At 38.9% G+C, this 18,805-nt stretch overlaps 1 protein-coding gene across 1 annotated transcript; it reads left to right on the forward strand.

The window, feature by feature from the left end:
* Positions 1 to 14,581: 14,581 nt before the first annotated feature.
* On the forward strand, positions 14,582 to 15,535 carry LOC110308643 (putative olfactory receptor 2W6). The gene has a single exon (XM_021181064.1). The coding sequence runs from the start codon at positions 14,582 to 14,584 to the stop codon at positions 15,533 to 15,535; it is 954 nt and encodes a 317-aa protein (XP_021036723.1).
* The last annotated feature ends 3,270 nt before the right edge of the window (positions 15,536 to 18,805 follow it).

The raw sequence follows: 18,805 nt of genomic DNA on the forward strand, positions 1-18,805 counted from the left end.
GGGATGCCTGAGTAATAGCCCTATTAGCATAAGTTTTTACAGCCTGATACACTATATTGTTTCCTTCTATACTGAACTATTGTGATGCTTTCCATCAAATAAAGTCTTGCTGATAGAGGACTATATAGTGTTGGCGTGCCTGGATATATTCATTCGCAAGCCCTGAGAAGTGACTCTTTATGATTCTCCCAAACTGCTAATCCTATAAACTTCACATTTTTAGGCTTTATACAATTTTTGTGGCTCATATGGTTTCTTATACATCTCAGGGTCTAAAATAATTTTTCAATCTTTTATCCAGAAACATTCATATGCATTAATATTCTCATGTACATGTAAAAATCAGAACTCTGTTATTCTCCAGACATTTGTAGACCTAATAGAATTCTGTAAAACTATCTGTTGTTCTGCCTCCTAATCAGAAGTATACAGTTATGAGACTAGAGTGAAATTCCACACTACTGTATGAGTCAAGACTATGCTAAAAAACTACCATGATAATTTTTACAATTTTAATAAAATCTTCAATTATCGTATTTTTGTAGTTTCTACTTCTCTGAAATCTTACTATACATCATCTACCCAAAAAAAAGGCTATACTTTAGAATTTGAGTCAACCTTTTTTTGAGAGAATTAAAACATTTTTCCTGTATATACACATCTCTTTTAGACATTAAAGCACTACCTGCAGTTTAAATGTATTTTCAAAACCTCATCATATGATGTCTGCTACTTATTTAATTCATTGTATTATGCAAGAAGAAAGCTTTTTAAATCCTTATTAGTTCCCCTGCGGTAGAACATACTGTGATTTATACATCTTCCATATGGGTTTCTTACTGGTGTTTTGTTTGCATATACTTCTGTGCACCATGTGCATACAGTGTTCTTGGAGGCAGAAAAGGCCACTGGAGTCCCTGGAACTAGAGTTACAAACAGATATAAGACCATGCACATGGTGGGAATTACACCCACCCAAGCCCTCAGGAAAAGCAATCAGGACGCTTTGATTCCCACTGCCCATGTGGCCACACACAAACATCTATAACTATAGTTCCAAGAGATCTGATGCCTTCTTCTGGTCTTCTAGCCTCTGTGGGCACTAGGTACATATGCAGTGTGTAGATTAACAAGTAGGGAAAACATCAATACACATGAAAGTAAATAATGCAAAAAAGACAGTGAAATGACAAAATTATTCTAACAATGTAAAAAAATAATAAAAGCAAAATCAAGAATAAGTTGGTGAAATTTAACAAAAATCAACTTAGATATATCAACTTTATTTAATATACTGAAAATACTGAAATATGATTGGCAACAAGTCCCATAAGAACCTCACCTGGGAGAACATACCGATAATACTCTACCAGTTGCTTTTTGTCAACTTCATAAAAGTATATCTTTTTGGAAGAGGTCATTTTAAATGAGAGAGTGCCTCCACAAGACTGGCTTGTATATAAGTCTGTAGGATATTTTCTTAATTCAGGATTGATGCAGAAGGGTCCTACCCACTGTGTGCAGTGCCCTCCCTGGGCAGCTGGTCCTGGGTGGTAAAGGAGAGCAGGCTGAGCCACCATTAGGAGCAAGGCCATAATCCACATTCCTCCCATGGCTTTTGCCTCAGTTGCTGCCTCCGAGTTCTTGTCCTGAGTTCCTGCCATGAGTGGTGGACCTGCTGTAAGATGAGATAAATGCTTTTCCTCCCCTAGTTGCCTTTTATTCTATAACAGCAACAGGATCCTAACTATGACAAACACTTACTTACTAATAAACTATTGCTTTAACTCTGGGATTTGTATTTTAATCAATCTGTTTTGCAACTCAAATATCTTCATAGAAAAGGGAGTGAATGAAGAATTGGGGAATCAGAATATCAAACCTCTTGGAGATATTTTAAGGCATTTAAGGATCCATTCCGCATTGAATAGGAAGTGCTTTGTTCTGATGTCATTGACATCAGCATTAGACGGGTGCTCATGAAATGTAGTTTCTTTCATAAAGAGCAAAATTTCTAGCAGTGGGTAAAAATCAGCAAGTTGACTTTAGTACAGTGGAAGAAAGAATATATACATATACCAACCAACACACTACAATGCTAACAGAGTTGACCATTTCTGACAATCTTGGAAAATAGAAATTTATAAAAATTAAAGATCAAATTGAAACCCTACATATGGTTTCCTGTTTCAGAAATTTTTTATAGTGAAATCAAACTTGAAGCACTGATTTCTGTGAATTACCAGAGAAGAAAAGCAGACAGACAAATGATAGCTATGCTGCAGAAACTGTCATATAGAAGCTGGGCTGATGTCTGTGTCTTCTGAGGACAGAGCTGCTTCTTAGAAGCGATTCTGATTTTGCTTATGAATGTCACACTATAAAATATGCAGTGACACAAGTGAGTTCATATCTCTGACATTAACAAATACTGGAGGGAAGTTGGTATGCACAGCTGTAAAACCTAATCTAAAAATCTATGGTTCTGGCAATCACAATATAAGAAGAATTTGATTGGATATGGAAAGGAATTTCCAGAAGATAAAATATTGGATGAGATGAAATAATCAGCCATATTGTCACATGTTTGATGAGTTGAAACAAAATTTAGTTCCAAAGTTTTAGCAGTTATAGGTCTGGCTTTCACTCTGGAATGATAGGAGAGAAAAAGAGAGTGAGAAAGTTGCTCTGTGCCAGTTTCTACCAGTGGACACTGTGGGCAGGTCTTGTTCATTGACTCTGGGACACTTTTGGTTCTATTTCACATCTCTTTTTCCTCTGTGTGCAACTCAGTTAGATCTCTCACCACCTGTTTCATGAGGATTCATGATGGCATCTGAGATCCATATGGATGATCAATAATAAATGCTGCCTCTTAGGATTTTCATTTAGGGGTTGCAGAAATGATGTCCTGGTTAGATTTTATTGTGAATTTGATATAAATCCTAGAGTCACTTTGAAAGAGAAAAGTCAACTGAATAATTTCCCAGATCAAATTGGCTTTGAACACAGTCTGAGAGATTACCTATATTGATGATTGACTTGACAAGGACCAGTCCACTCTGAGAGGCAGAAGAGCAAGCAGGTTAAGCATGTGTCAGAGAGCAAGCCAGTAAGCAGCATTCCTCCATGGTCTCTGCTTCAGTTCCTGCCTTGAGTTCCTGCCCTGACTTCTGCTTGGTGACAGACTGTTACCAGAAGGTGTAAACTAAAATAAGCCCTTTCTCCCCCAGTTTCTTTTGACCATGGTGTTTATCATAATAACTCAAACAAAACTAGTGCAAATGACTCAGCAATTGAAAATGCCTGCTGTTTTCCTGCCACACCCACTCTAGTGAAGTCTGTGTGGCAAGTCCAAAAGCTTGGCCGCAGTCCTGAGGGAAAAAGTTTCACAGAAATTGGTCTCCTGGAGCCTTGACATCTCATAGCACAGATGTAGTCCAGATTTTTCCTTGCAATAGTCGGAGTTATATTATAGGTAATGCTATTCATTCAGACCTAATACCTTCAGTGTTGATAGACAGTGAACGAAATCAGACATTGCGGTTTACTGGGTAAGAGCTAGAAATCTCAGGGAAAGTTCTACAAAGTAAACTTAGAATTACAGCTGAGTCACTCCCATATACAGAAATTTACAATGGCCTAGGAAAAAGGAGGGTTGTGGTTTTAAGGAAGAACTACAGTATTACATTATTCATGAAAAGGTTAGTAAGAGCAGAACCCCCTGGTGTAAGCTTTCACAAGGCTCAGAAGAATAGCATAAATTGTGAGTAGGGTGTGAAATTCTCACCTGGCTCCCTAATAGCTGACTTTAAAAAGGGCTGCCTTTTATCTCAGTTGTAACCACTGCCTGGTTCCTGTCAGTCTTTATGTATGCATTTCTCTGTTTTGTGTCAGATAACTTCAATGTACCTTGATGCAAGCTGATGTGTCACCTAACTTCTTTGTTTTCTTCTGTACTATAAGTCTGATGCGCACTTTGAGACATTACATTCAGATACAGCAAACTCTCTGTGTCAGTGTCCATTTGCCACTTTCACCAACTCCTTGCCCACCTGAGTACTGAAACCCTGGTTCCCCGGCAGGTTGAGGAACTGACTGAGTCCAGTCCGCAGTCATTTTCCCAATGACTTTGATTCCTAGAACTGCATTGGGTGACTAACAACTACCTGAGATTCCAGCTCCAAGGACTTGACACCTTCTTCTGGCTTCTGCAAGCACCTGTACACATGTGACATAAATACATATAGACATACAAATACATAAGAGCTAAAATGATAAAAGTACATCTTCTGAGAAAGATTCTCAATCATGTCTTTTGCCATTTGAGGTATCATAAGTTATAAGGACCATTTGTAGATCTATCGTTTTGTGACCAGTCAGTGATGTTACCCAACACATTGAACCATCTTATCATGCAGGGCTATAGAGCCCCTTATCCTCTAAGTAGCATGAACCTAACTTAAGTGCTGGGGTTCCTTTCTATTCTTCATGAACTGGTGAGCATCTACTTTAGTCTTATTCTTTGCATGACCACAGTTGTATTTTCATTAAAATTCTTCAAGCTACATACATTTCCTCTCTCTCTCTCTCTCTCTCCCTCTCCCCCTCCCCCTCCCCCCTCTATCTGTCTCACACACACACACACACACACACACACACACACACACACACACACACATTGAATTAATCATTGGGGCAAAGTTGGAAGAAAAATAATCCCCTTCTGGTCAGATCCAAGAAACAAATAGTTTTAAAAAATTATTAACATGTATATAGTTGTAGATTTTAGTGAATTGAGTGTGATATCCCAGTACATACAAAAAGCATGGTTTCATAAGAAGTTCATGGTTTCATTCCTTCTCCTGTCCCCATTTGCCTTGCTTTTAGCGTGGAGAGTTAATACAAATAATGAACTAATCAATGTAATTCTAAAAGCTGTGCGAGCATTAATCAGTACCATATGATGATAGAATTATTAGAAGTGGTAGAATTTATCTGTTTGCATTTAACTTGAACAAACACACCAAGTGCACTATCTGACTTATTGATTTCATTTATCCACATAATTTATATTACAGTTAATCATCTTATCATGCAAATATACCATACTATTAGTCTATTTGTACAAAAACTTACCTCGTGTTATTAAAGTCCAGTGAAAAGACCCAGATTAACATTGTATTCAAAAGATTCAGAAGAAATATACTTCATAAGCTCAGTTTATTTTAGCCAATGTACAAAAATATATATTTTTCATATTAATGTGATAATGTGTGGTGTTTTATAAGATATAGTTACTAAATAATGCTTAAACCAAATTGGACATATCTCAAATGTGTGTGATGAAAGATTTCAACAGCCCCTCTTCTAGCTTGTTGAAATATACAGCATGAAAGTATTGCCTTCAGTTACCTTACTATGTGACAGCAAACTAGAATGTCTTACCCTATTTAACCATAGTCTAGCATCCATCAATCATGCTTGTGTTTGCCAACCAATGTTCTACTCTAGCTTTCTCAAGCCAGGGTTTTGTATTCCAGAAGCGTGGCAGTGCATTGCCGGTCCTTAGGTGTTTGAGTCATTTCACTTAACATAATGATCTCCAGTTCTATCTGTTGCAAAAAGGCTTTCATTTTTTTTCTGCTGGCTGAATAATTGTATACTGAAGTATATTATTTAGCATTCACCACTTGATGGGCACTCTGGTTGCTTCCATCTCTTGTGCTGTTAATAATGTCACAGTGAGCAATGACTCTTCTCCCTGATGGATATCCAGTAGTGAAACATCTCGGTTTTATGTTAGCCCTATCTTTATTCCTTGGAGACCTTAAAACTGTTTTGTATAATGTTTTTGTTACTTAAACCGTGTTCTGAAACAGCTTCTACTATTTCCTACATACACACCAGTCATACTGTTTTTTTTATAACACCCATTCTTGGGGTGACATGATACCTCACTGTAGCTTTGACTTGATTTCCCTGATGATCAATAAATTTGAGAGAAATCTATTGGCCATTTTTATGTTTTCTTTTTTAGAAATGTCTGTTTATCTCTTTGTCTATTTTAAATGGCTTTTAAAGTTGTGATATCACAGTTTTACATGTTTAGAAATGCATACTGGTGTTATAGTAGTTATAAAATTCACAACCCATGTTTTAAAGTTTGTTTTCTTCTTAGAACTAAACTTTTTTCTCCTTCCAATTCTTCCCATGTTCCACACCCCTCACTGTCTCATAAATTCATGGCCCATTTCTCATAAATATATAAATACAACATGTTGAGTCTGTATAGCATTTCTTGTACATACACTATTTCAGGGATGATGACTTACTTGATATTGGATAACCAATTAGGGACCAGACTCCAGGGGAAAACTAATTCTCTCCATCAGAGTTCCTCATTTACTTGTAGTTATTTGTTTAATGGGAGCAACCCCTGAGACTTCCACCTTCCACTTGTAATGATGTCCTACAGTTAAATCCTCTGACCCTGGGTTTTCCATCTCTCCTCCATATCACTTGTATCCTGCTATTGCCCTTTCTAGCGTCCATTCTCCCTCCTGTCCCGTTTCCACTCCATCATGGTACCTTTTTACTTCCCTGGTTTCTGCAGTTATTCAAGGCATATACTCACATTTCTTTCATCTGGAAACCACAAATGAGAGAAAATATATCCTTGTCTTTATGGGTCTGGACCACCTCATTTAATATAATATTCTCTAATTCCATCTAAGAATACCTAACCAAGGAAATGAAAGAAGTCTCCAATGAAAACGTTAAATCTGTAGGAAAGACATTGAGGAAATCACTTAGAGAATGGAAAGACACTCTGTATCATAGATGGTAGAATTAATATTGTGAAATAACCATTTTGCCAAAAGCAACTTACAGATTCAGGGCAATCCTAATTAAAAAACAAACAAACAAACAAACAAACACCGCCTATCTCATTCTTCACAGAAAAAGAAAAATGCCGTCCTAAAATTTACCAGGAACTAAAAAAGATTTCAAATAGCCTAAGGTCTGAGCAAAAAGAACAATGCTGGAAGGATTTCTATCATAAATTTCAAGAGATAGCCCAGAGCTACAGTAATAAAAACAGTATGGTACATGCAAAAACATATAGACGGATGGAGCAAAATAGAAATTCTAGACTTAAGTACACATAACTAAGCCATTTAATACTTGAAAAAGGTGCCGAGTATGCTTTAATGCTGGGGGAGAACACAACATTTTCAACAAACGGCACTGGGAAAACCGGATGTTCACATGTGAAAGAATGAAATTAGATTCACATCTACCACCCCACACCCAAATCAACTCCAAATGGATCAAAGAATCAAATGTGAAACCTGAAACATTGAAAATGTTAGAGGAGAACATAGGCAGTGTCCTTACAAGACATTTCTTGAAAAGGACATTCTAAATTTGCCCAGAAATTAAAGCCAACAATTTATAAGAGGGACTTCCATACGACTAAAAGTCTCCCACAGAGCTAAGGAAATATTCACCGAGTTACTGAGTGAAAAGTAAGCCCACAGAGTGGAGAATAAACTTTGCCAGCTATACTCCTGACAAAGAATAAATACCCAGAATTTATAAATAACTCAAAATATAGTCAAAGAAAGTAAACAACACATTCAAATCATGGGCTGTGGGTCTGAACAGGGAATTTTCAAAAGAAGAAATAAAATGGCTAAGAAATAGATATAAGTGTTCATCATCTTTAGCGATTAGAAATATGCAAAATAAAATCATTTGAGATGTCACCTTATCCTAGTGTGAATAGACAAAGTCAAGAAAACTTCACACTTGGGAAGGATGTTGGGGAGGGGAGCCCTCATTGTTGGTGGGACTGCAAATGTCATATAAACAGTGGAAATCAGCATGGAGAATGCTTAAAAATCTAAAAACATAAGTTAATTTCCCATGTGGCCCAGCTGTACCACTTCTTGGCATATGCCTAAAGGATTAGCCATCATATACCACAAATATGTGCTCAGCCATGTTTATTCCTGCACTATACACAATCACATGGAAATGGTCTTAAACAATGAGGAAGGCTACGCACACGCACGCGCACGCACGCGCACACGCAAAGCTGTTTTCAAAGTTCTTAGATAAAGCTGAAAATGTAAATTTGTTCTGAATAAAAATCAGTGTTTAAAAATAACTCATATTTCTGACAAGGACTTCCATGTCAGAACTTTATATATGGACGGATAATGCTTGTGTTTCTAAAGGTGTTCTTTTGTAGCAGAGTGAAGGATGATGAGAAGCAGTGAGACACTAGAATCAACAAAAGAAACCGACTCTAGTGTGCATGCCTGCAATCCCATCCCTCAGGACGCTGAAGCAGAAAGACTGCCATGAGTTCGAGACCACCCTGTATGACAGAGTGAGACCCTTTCTCAAATAATAAAAAGTTAAAATTATGTTTTTAAATGAAGAAGCACTTATGACAGTGGAGTTGCAGCCCATTGCCAGGGGTGAAAGAAAGAAGTCAGTTCTGGAAGGCAGATGCCACAGTGGATTTAGCAGCGTAGTGAGCATGAATTAGAGAAAGACTTACAAGATAGGTGATGTTTTAAAACTCAGTGGCCAGACAAATCACAGCAAGGCATTAAAAGCAGATTTAAGACAGAAAACTCAAAGAACGAATGGGTCCCTGACATGAGCTTTTCTGATTATACATAATTAAAGTTGTATTAGTAATGTCTGCTCTTCCCAAATGCTACTGTGGAAACTAAGTTGCAGTACAATAGGATGTGTTTGAATACAGCTGTGCTTGAAGGAGAACAGGACTGACATAGATTCTGCTCTCTTTTCTGGCATGTTCTACAATGTAACATTATATTGTACTAGTATGTTAACACATAATCTTTGGGTTGTTATTGCTTTATTCCATACCAAGTTTTGCATGCTATACAAATCCCAGCAATTATAAACTGGAATGTATTTGAAATGAGTTATGGGTTATGGCAGCCTAAGTGTGAACAAAACAGCTGTGAAGTGGGAAAAAATTTTTAAAAGGATTGTTCTGACCCGCACCCCCCCCAACCAGGCTAACCATTTTTCTGCTTCCATTGTTTCTGCCCCTATGGACCTCATTTTCTTCATTTCTCAGAGAGACTCATTATCTCAGAACATTCTTAAGAGCATCAAACTCTCTAGGTTATTCTCCCTAGTTTCCATAAGCAAATGCTAAGTTAAGAGTTGATATTTGATATCATGAGCAAGTAGGTAGATCTAAGGTGAAATGGCTCACGTGCACCAAGAATTAAGTTGCAAAGCAGAAGTCTGTGAGTGGCTTGTAACCTCTCAACTTTGTATTCAGTTTGGGGCTGACAACAAAGCCACTATACACTGCTTATAAAAATAGACATGGTAATACCATCACTGTGTCCAGTCAAAAGAGGCCATCCCCATTAGTATTAGTGGTGCTAGTGTTAAATTATACTACTCTAATAATGTTTATATTTACAATAAAGCACCCAGAATGGTAACAGTCATATGTGTTCTATTTCTACTTGATAAAAGAACCCAGAAATGATCAGAAAAGTTAAGAGGTTACTAACAATGATTGCTATAATTTAATATATCTTAAATGTACAATGCAGACTTACACATGCTGTCTCTTGTATATCAACTAAGATTTCTGACATTCAGGGAAGAAATGTGAAATTTATCTCCCTTAAAAGTCACTGACAACTAAGTATAGAATACGTGCTTGTAATTTGCATCTGTTCCTGTATTGTTTCCTTGTGGCCTTAACAGACAGTCAAGTGAGCTAACATAGCTATGTGTTGCTTTTTCACTCAAATGAGTTAATTTGTTCTGAATTGAAGTTGCCAATCAGATCATAAATTTCTTGAGATAATTTAAGTCATTTTATATCAAATTACAAATGTGGAAATAAAATTATTTTAAAATGTTTTGTATTATTTTTACACATATGAGTACACTATAGTTGTCTTCAGACACATCAGAAGAGGGCACTGGATCCCATACAGATGGCTACGAGCCACCATGTGGTTGCTGGAATTTGAGTTCAGAACCTCTGGAAGAGCAGTACGTGCTCTTAGCTACTGAGCCATCTCTCTAGTCCCTCATCCTCTTTTTTGATAGATATGTTTTAAATAGAAAATATTTCACTAAACTTGTTGCTATGGGTCTTAAAACTATAAAATTTTAACTAAATAACTTGGTGAGGATACCTGAATACCTGTACCACTTTAATGCATGACTGAGCAAACAGTATAGGTTATTATCACAAGAGGAAAATGACACATGGATGTAGCACTGTACTTATTTTCTTTGACCCTAAATTCCATTCTGGACCAAATATGGGGTTGTCACTTCCTGTGGCCAATGCTTGTTATCAGTTACTGGCCTTGATCAAAATAGACTCCATCATCCAGCAGAAAGATGTAGTGTTCTTTCTCTCTCTCCCTCTCTCTCCCTCTCTCTCCCTCTCTCCCTCTCCCTCTCTCCCTCTCTTCCTCTCTCCCTTTCTCCCTCTCTCCACCCCACCCTCGAACACACACACACACATCATTTGAGAAAGTTGGAAATAGCGGTATTTCCTATGAGACCTTACACTCTCCCATTTCTTGTTAGCAATAATTAGCTAAGGGAATTTGGGTGGGAGTATTAGGAATCCTTCATAGAGTTACCAACTCTATATCATCTCAGACACCCACGTTCTTGCTTGTTAGACATGAGTGCTTAGATCCGCAAGCACCAACCATGCTGGTGATCATCAGCGTCCTCGAAAGCTGTGCTTTCTCTGGCTCCTCATTTGGAGCTGGGAGGCTGTAGATGGGCGTCATGTTACAGCATAGGTAGTGTGAATCCAGTGTACTCACTAACATTCTTTGTTCGTCCAGGCCAATTCCACTATACTAGGTCCTACTGGTCCTTGATTTAGCTCCTTTCTTACAGACATCCTAAAGCCATCTTTCTCGTCTCCGTACTTCCACTCAGCTTCCAAGTGAAGTCCCAGGAAAAAGAAAGAGCTCTGGATATGGCTGTTCGGAGGGTGATGTTAAATTTGGTAAGTTTTTGATCCTGAGACCCCGGCCTCTAAATTACCATTGATCTGATATTGTGTGATCAGATCAGTCTAAACTTGATATGTTTATTTCCAGAGACTTGATTAAATATTTAAAAGTGTGACTAAATATAATGTGTTCTGTGTAGAGTCTGGAGGAGGATTTATGAGTGCTTTACTGGAGCTTTTCTCCCCAGGCTAAATCTACTGAATTATAAAAACCCTAGGGGTAAACATACTGATTATAACCCTGCATCATGTGAGACTCCCAGTAAGGAGTACTGAGTGGCTCTGTGACTTTGAACTTCAGCACAGAGAATCCATAAAAGCAACACAAGATGTTCTTGTTGGGTCTTACGGCTTTGCAGCCACTGCATACATACGGACATACTCTGGAACACCTTAACTCTGCATTAGTCTGAAGCACTCTTAACTCTGGGACTTCTTAATTCACTCCTCTGAATCATCTAAGCAATACACTCCATGCTGGTACCTGCCAAGGTAATTAGATAGCGCCTGATATTAGAATAATATTTGAAATATTCTTTTTAGAAATATATAAAATTTAAGTTACCTGGTCAGGGATCCAGAAATCGCAAAACATGTAAATATTTGTACTATTTTTTCAAATCTCTGGCAAAGAATTAAATTCTGCATTACTAAAGCTAAATAGCTAATGTAATGGTCCTTGTGAAGGAATGTCATATCCCTGTGTAGAAGTCATTCATTTAGGTTCAGGTAAGGATGCACACACACACACACACACACACACACACACACACACACAGTGACATTTTAGACCAATAAAAGATGTAGTCATTTGATGTTTAAAGTCTGATCTGTAAGGAAGCAATCCTCCCCTAGGGAAGGGCTGTGTAAAAAGCAGAAGTGCCTGGGTCAATGAATAAGAATGGAACATTGATGGCAATAATCAATGGATTATTATTTGGATGATCCCGGGTTGATTTAAGAAGCAAGGAAAGAATTAGGGTTTATGTTCTATTTTGCAACCAATAAACACTCATGCATGTCTTTGAATATCATAGGAAAATTCTAGGGACAGTAGTCATGGAACAAAGTCAGTGCCAATCACATTCGCTTCTCCCAATATCCGAGGCTTCATTAGGCTTAGTCTATGAAGTGCTGGGTGCACAGTCTCAGTGCTAACACAACAGGCAAATTTGTTTCTCATTTCATGAACAAAAACTTTTTGCTACTTCTGCCAGAATAGCTACTTGCCCTACTGGATTTAAAAACATGACTATCAAATATGATGCAATAAGTCAAAACACATAGGATGAAGTCTCAACATTAGTATTCAAGTTTTGTGTGCATATTTAGTATGATTTTTGTGTTTACGATTAGAGACCTTACTGACAGGTTGATTATAAGATAAAACTGCAGTTGATCTAGTAGGTACTAGCTATATGAGTCAAGACTGCTTATTTGACTTAATTGGCCTTAATGGCTTAATCAATACTGTTGAATAATCAAACTATTGATCTCTTGGGGTGAATGAGAAAATGAAGTGAGCTAGACTATATTCAATAGTTAACATTATGCCCAGTTCAAAAGAACTAAGTATTTTTAGTCCCATTAATATTTAAGTGGTATGTAACTCATAAATTTTTTGTTTTATTTTAAGATGTTTTCAATGTAAAAAGAATTTGCAAAGACTAACAGAAAAAAAAAACCCACATGCATTCTACCATTCAGAAGTAACTGCTATTCCCTGGTGGCCACGCGTATAGCTATTTAACAATGATGCACACTCAATCTCAGAATTTGATGCACTTTTCCCTTCATCAGGTGGCATCCATGGATCTCATCCACCCACTCCACCCCTGAGTTTATTTGTAATGTTCTAAATTTCTGTTTTATAAGAGGAAGCAGAAAAGCCTTGCTGGCTTCAGCCTAATCATTGGCTCTCAACTGTCAAGGCACTGTCTGTCTATCTAGAGTTTATTGAAATTATCATATCAACCGATTACAACTGGAGAAACTCATTGCAGCCTCTACCAGGTTATAACTTTGATAAAATTTCATTTCCAGTATATGTCAATGTTTAATAGACAAAATATTTTTGTGTTCTAATGTACGCAATGACTATATTGGTTTCTAATAAAAGTCACAGTCCTATGACTTTTTACTAACTACTTAGAAAAATATGAAAAAAATATTGTTTAATTTGTATTACACAGGGCATTTGCCCTAAGACATAAAACCACAGCCAAACCTTGAGAGCATAAAGTACTATGTAGGATACAAAATCTTTTAGTGCTATGAAATAAGGACAGATAAAGAAAATAGTCAGTATAGATCCCCTAGAAGCAGGGCTCAGTGTGAGTATAGAGCATTAAGAGGAGAGAAGGGCTGCCAAGTGGGTGGGTGCTCAGTATTCACTCAGTTAAGATGGGCTCTGGGGCTTTTCTTGTCCTTTTAATCTTTGTGGGGAAGCTTTCCCAGTATGAGTCATCTGGTCCCACACCATAGTGACACACGCTATAATTTTATCACGGCAGTAAAGCTGGACAGAGAATGCTGAAGCAATGATGTACATTAGTTGTTATCTTGTCTGACAGGGTATTAAGGTCACTTTCAGTCAGCAGGATGGATGGGACTAGCAGGTATAGATGTGACTAAAGATGAGATAGCTTCTTTCCACCATGTTGCTGGGTCACTTCTACCCTCTTGGGGTTGGATGGGATTCTAGACTTCTCAGGAGTAATGAGACAGTTTTCAGAACAAGATTTCACCTGTAAGGAAGTCTGTGTCTCTGACCTATGGGCAAGCCCTTAGCCTCTCCATGGGGTATAGACTACTAGGACATTTGGTATTTCCCCATTTTTAAAAGTGATAGCATTTTTTTTTTTTTGAGTGTTGATTTCTTTACAAAGAATCAGACTTTTTTTGCAGATAGGTTTTTCCGTAGCTTAGTCTTGCCTCCAGATCACTGGCTCTGAACTCCTGATCCTCCTGTGTCTGCCTCTGGACTGACTGCTAAGGTAACAAGCATGTGCTGCCATGTTTGGCATCAATCACCTTTTGTAAATAAGGTTTTACAGCCTGATGATGAAAAACAGTGATTCGAAATGTTGACAAAGCACCACAAGCTGGAGCTTTAAAAGCTCAAATGGGATACTCTTCAGACCAAATGATTTAGATCAGTGCCTATTGGAACTTTAGGTTACATAGCTAGCATTTTTGAAAAGGTACGGTTTTACTATGTACACCTTTAATCCCAGCACTTGGAAGGCCAGCCTCTGAGTTTAAGGCCAGCCTGGGCTACAGAGTGAGTTGTTCCAGGACAGCCAGGGTTACACAGAGAATCCCTGTCTCGAAAAACAAACAAACAAAAAAAAAAAAAAAAAGGAAAAAAAAGAAGAGAAAAGGAAAGGAAAGGAAAGGAAAGGAAAGGAAAGGAAAGGAAAGGAAAGGAAAGGAAAGGAAAGGAAAGGAAAGGAAAGGAAAGGAAAGGAATCCCATCTGTAGTCCTCACCAACACTAGTCTTTCTCCTAGGTAGCATGTGGTTGCAAGTGATGGAAAAGGAAAACACGAGTTCTTTTGAAGGCTTCATCCTGGTGGGCTTCTCTGACCGTCCTCACCTAGAACTCATCCTCTTTGTGGTAGTTCTCTCCTTTTATCTGCTCACTCTTCTTGGCAACGTGACCATCATCTTGCTTTCAGCTCTGGATTCCCGGCTGCACACACCCATGTATTTCTTTCTGGCCAACCTTTCATTCCTGGATATGTGTTTCACCACGGGCTCCATCCCACAGATGCTCTACAACCTCTGGGGTCCAGACAAGACCATCAGCTATGTGGGTTGTGCTATCCAGCTGTACTTTGTCTTAGCCTTGGGAGGGGTAGAGTGTGTCCTCCTGGCTGTTATGGCATATGACCGCTATGCGGCTGTCTGCAAGCCCCTACACTATACCGTCATCATGCACCCTCGTCTCTGCGGGCAGCTGGCTTCAGTGGCATGGTTGAGCGGCTTTGGCAATTCTCTCATCATGGCACCCCAGACGTTGATGTTGCCCCGCTGTGGACACAGGCGGGTGGACCACTTTCTCTGTGAGATGCCGGCCCTGATTGGCATGGCCTGTGTGGACACTATGGCCTTGGAAGCACTGGCTTTTGCGTTGGCGATTTTTATCATCTTGGCACCGCTCATCCTCATTCTTATCTCCTATGGTTACATTGCCCGAGCAGTGCTTAGGATCAAGTCAGCTGCTGGGCGACGGAAAGCCTTCAACACCTGCAGCTCCCACTTAATCGTTGTCTCTCTCTTCTACGGTACCATCATATACATGTACCTGCAGCCGGCAAACACTTACTCCCAAGACCAGGGCAAGTTTCTCACTCTTTTCTACACCATTGTCACTCCTAGTGTTAACCCCCTGATCTACACTCTGAGAAACAAAGATGTCAAAGAGGCCGTAAAGAAAGTGCTAGGGAAGGGGAGCATAGAAGTATAGCAAGGGATGAACACATTTGGGTATTGTCTTTTTACCCACCTTCTTTATATGCTATCAGACCTAGGAATGGTCTAGGATTACAGAAGAGAGGATAGGTTGAGAGAATATGATACTCCTCTTACATTGAAAACCATTGTGTCCTTTCAAGTTCCTCCAACTTAGCATTCATCATCACAGGATTCTAACCTGTGTACAACAATCTATCCCTGCAAAATATCAGCTGGGAATGGTGTTACCACTTTTAAAAACTCACAATGACTGCTAGTGGGCCCTTAATAAATATGAAAAGAACGATCTTAGAACTAATACAGAAGAAACACTTGTTTTTTTTCTTCCTAGAAAATTCAGATGTGCATTTCTAGTGCCAAATGCCTATCCAAGAGCCAAAACAAATGGTTCAATTACCTAGCTTTAACATCTTCAACACCAAAATTGACTCACAGAGCCTGTCTGTTTTGAGTCACATACATAATTGACCTTAATGATTCATGTTTGCCTTTCAAGCAAGAAAAGCTAAAGGAGAACACATGCAAAGCAAGATTAAGAGGAGAAAGATTTTGTTAATATTTAACCCATCGATGCTAAGAGAAGACAGAGGGATCTTCTTGCTTCAAACATTTGGTTTCATTTCCCTACTCTTCCCATACATTATGAAAATGCCTTGAATAGAGAAAGAAAGAAATAAGACAAGTTGCGGGGATTATTGTAATCCCTGTGACTGGTTATTCTCTGAATATTGATCTGTTCATGTTTACAATGCTGACAACAGTGCCTCCCCCTGCTGTCATAGAAATTATTTTGAGCCGTTGACACTGTAGCTGTGTAAGTATCCACATTGGGATCTCTTGTTTGAACACTGGATGCCCAGCTGTTGGTACTGTGTGGAAAAGTTGTGGAACACTGTGGGACATGGTACTTCACTAATGGAAGTGGGTCACTGAGAGCTGGCCCACCTTACTTTCTTGTCTGCATTCTGCTTCCTGTTCCACTGACATCTGAAGCTGTGAGGAGCCCCATCTGCACACCCCTGCACCATGATATTGCTGCCAGGGGTTCTTCTCCGTGCTCGAGTATTAATCCCTTTTAAACTACAAGACAGACCCGTCTTAAGTCACTGTTTTATTTAAATTGGCAGCAAGGTCATACTATGTTGCAAGGAAAAACTTGAAAGACAAAGTAGATATTTCTATAGATACACAAACTTGGCAAGCCCTTTAAGGCAACTCCAGATAAATTAGTTTCCCATGAGACTTATTTTGTTTTACCTCATTCTTATTTAAATCTTTAATATTGTAATAGGTTATAAGGAATAAGGTGAGAACTCACTTACTAACATTCCCAGAGTTTATAGAATATTTTACAAAGAATACTACTTAGGTATAAAGAAGGATAAATTTAAAAATACCTTGATTGTCCTGTCCTCTTATGAGCATTGTAGAATGTCATTCAAAATAAAACATAGAAAATATTTTATCTTATGCTCTATGAGTCCTTTCATGTAATATCTGTTAGGATATTACCTGAGTCATTCTTACCAATTACTATTTTAAGAAGATTGGCATTTGGCTCAAAATGATCCTCAGGATTCTGTCACTATGTATAGTTTTGTATATTACTTTGCTCTGCTCTTAAACATCCCCCTAGAGAAATGAAAGTTAGCCTGCATGCCTCTGAGTGCTTGTGTCTACAATCCCTTTGACTCTGAACTCTTAGAATTGTCAGAAATAGTTTGTTAAATGTTTATCACATTATTCTCCTTCTCATCCTGATGGGAGAGGCACAGGCCCTGATACCAAGTTCTAGATACCAGAACAAAACATTGAAATGGTGCACACATCATCACTGCATTGACTTTCCATCCTTCAATAGAGAGAAAAGATGAACAAATAAGGGGAACCCCTCTGGAGTAACATCTGTGCACATGTAAGCATGGCAGATCATGGCACAGTTAGGACTAGGGAAGGGCTGCATTTCTCAAGACCACAGAAAATGTACCCCAGCCAAGATCTGTGTGATAAAGATGAGGAAGCAACAGGTCAGATGTCCCATGAGAGGAGAGTGTTCCCAGCAGAGGGAGCAATGTGTGCAACCTTTAGATCAGGATGATGGATGGAAAGAAGCCAAAAATAATGATGGAGAAAGTAGGAAAGGAGCAGGAGCAGGGGCCGTCATGGAAAGGAAGGTGTTTGCAGATGGGAAATGTGAGCCATGCTGTCAAGTGGAGCTAAAGGACCAAGTGGGGTGTGACCTAAAACCAACCACTAGATTTAGTCCCATGAGACCCTAGCAAACCAGCAAAAGCAGAGTGATTGCATGAACTCTGACTGGGGAATGTGTATAAGGCAGAAGGGAAATACCTAAGAGCCAGTCAATTAATGTGAATCATCGGTAGATGAAAACTGAAAAGTCAAGAAAAAAAAATCCCCTATGAAAGAGCTAAAGAAAGGACCCAAGGAGCTGAAGGGGTTTGCAGCCACATAGAAGGAACAACAGTATGAACTAACCAGTACCCCCAGAGCTCCCAGGGACTAAACCACCAACCAAAGAAAACATATGGTGGGACTCATGGCTCTAGCTGCATATGTAGCAGAGGATGATCTTGTGGGACATCAATGACAGGAGAGGCCCTTGGTCTTGTGAAGGTTCGATGCCCCAGTGTAGGGGAGTCCCAGGACAGGGGAGCGAGAGCGGGTGGGTTAGTGAGCAGGGGCAGGGGGATAGAATAGGGAGGTTTTCAGAGGGGAAATGAGGAAAGGGGATAAAATTTGAAATGTAAATAAAGAAAATATCTAATAAAATTTTATTTAAAAATAGAGGAAAGGAAAGCATAAGCTGTTCCCTACCAAAAAAAAAAAAAAAAAAAAAAGGCATAGGAAAAGACTTTCTGAATGGGGCTATATTTATTCAGGAACAAAGTCAACAGTTGACAAGTAATAGCTCATATTGATTTTAATTGGATATTTATTCTGTTTACATTTCAACTGTTATCCCCCTTCCTGGTTTCCCCTCTGCAAACCCATTATCCCATCCCCCCTTACCCTGCTTCTATGAGGGTGCTCCCCCACCCACCTACCCACTCCAGTCTCGCCTCACCACCCTAGAATTCCTCTACACTGGGGCATCAAGCCTTCACAGGACCAAGGGCCACCCCTCTCATTGATGTCAGATAAGACCCATTCAGCTCCTTTAGTCCTCCCTCTAATTCCTCCACTGGGGTCCCTGTGCTCAGTCCAATGGTTGGCTGCAAGCATCCACATCTGTATTGGGCAA

Source organism: Mus caroli, unplaced genomic scaffold, assembly GCF_978045245.1.
Source record: "Mus caroli unplaced genomic scaffold, Mus_caroli_1 scaffold_15, whole genome shotgun sequence".
Taxonomy (NCBI): domain Eukaryota; kingdom Metazoa; phylum Chordata; class Mammalia; order Rodentia; family Muridae; genus Mus; species Mus caroli.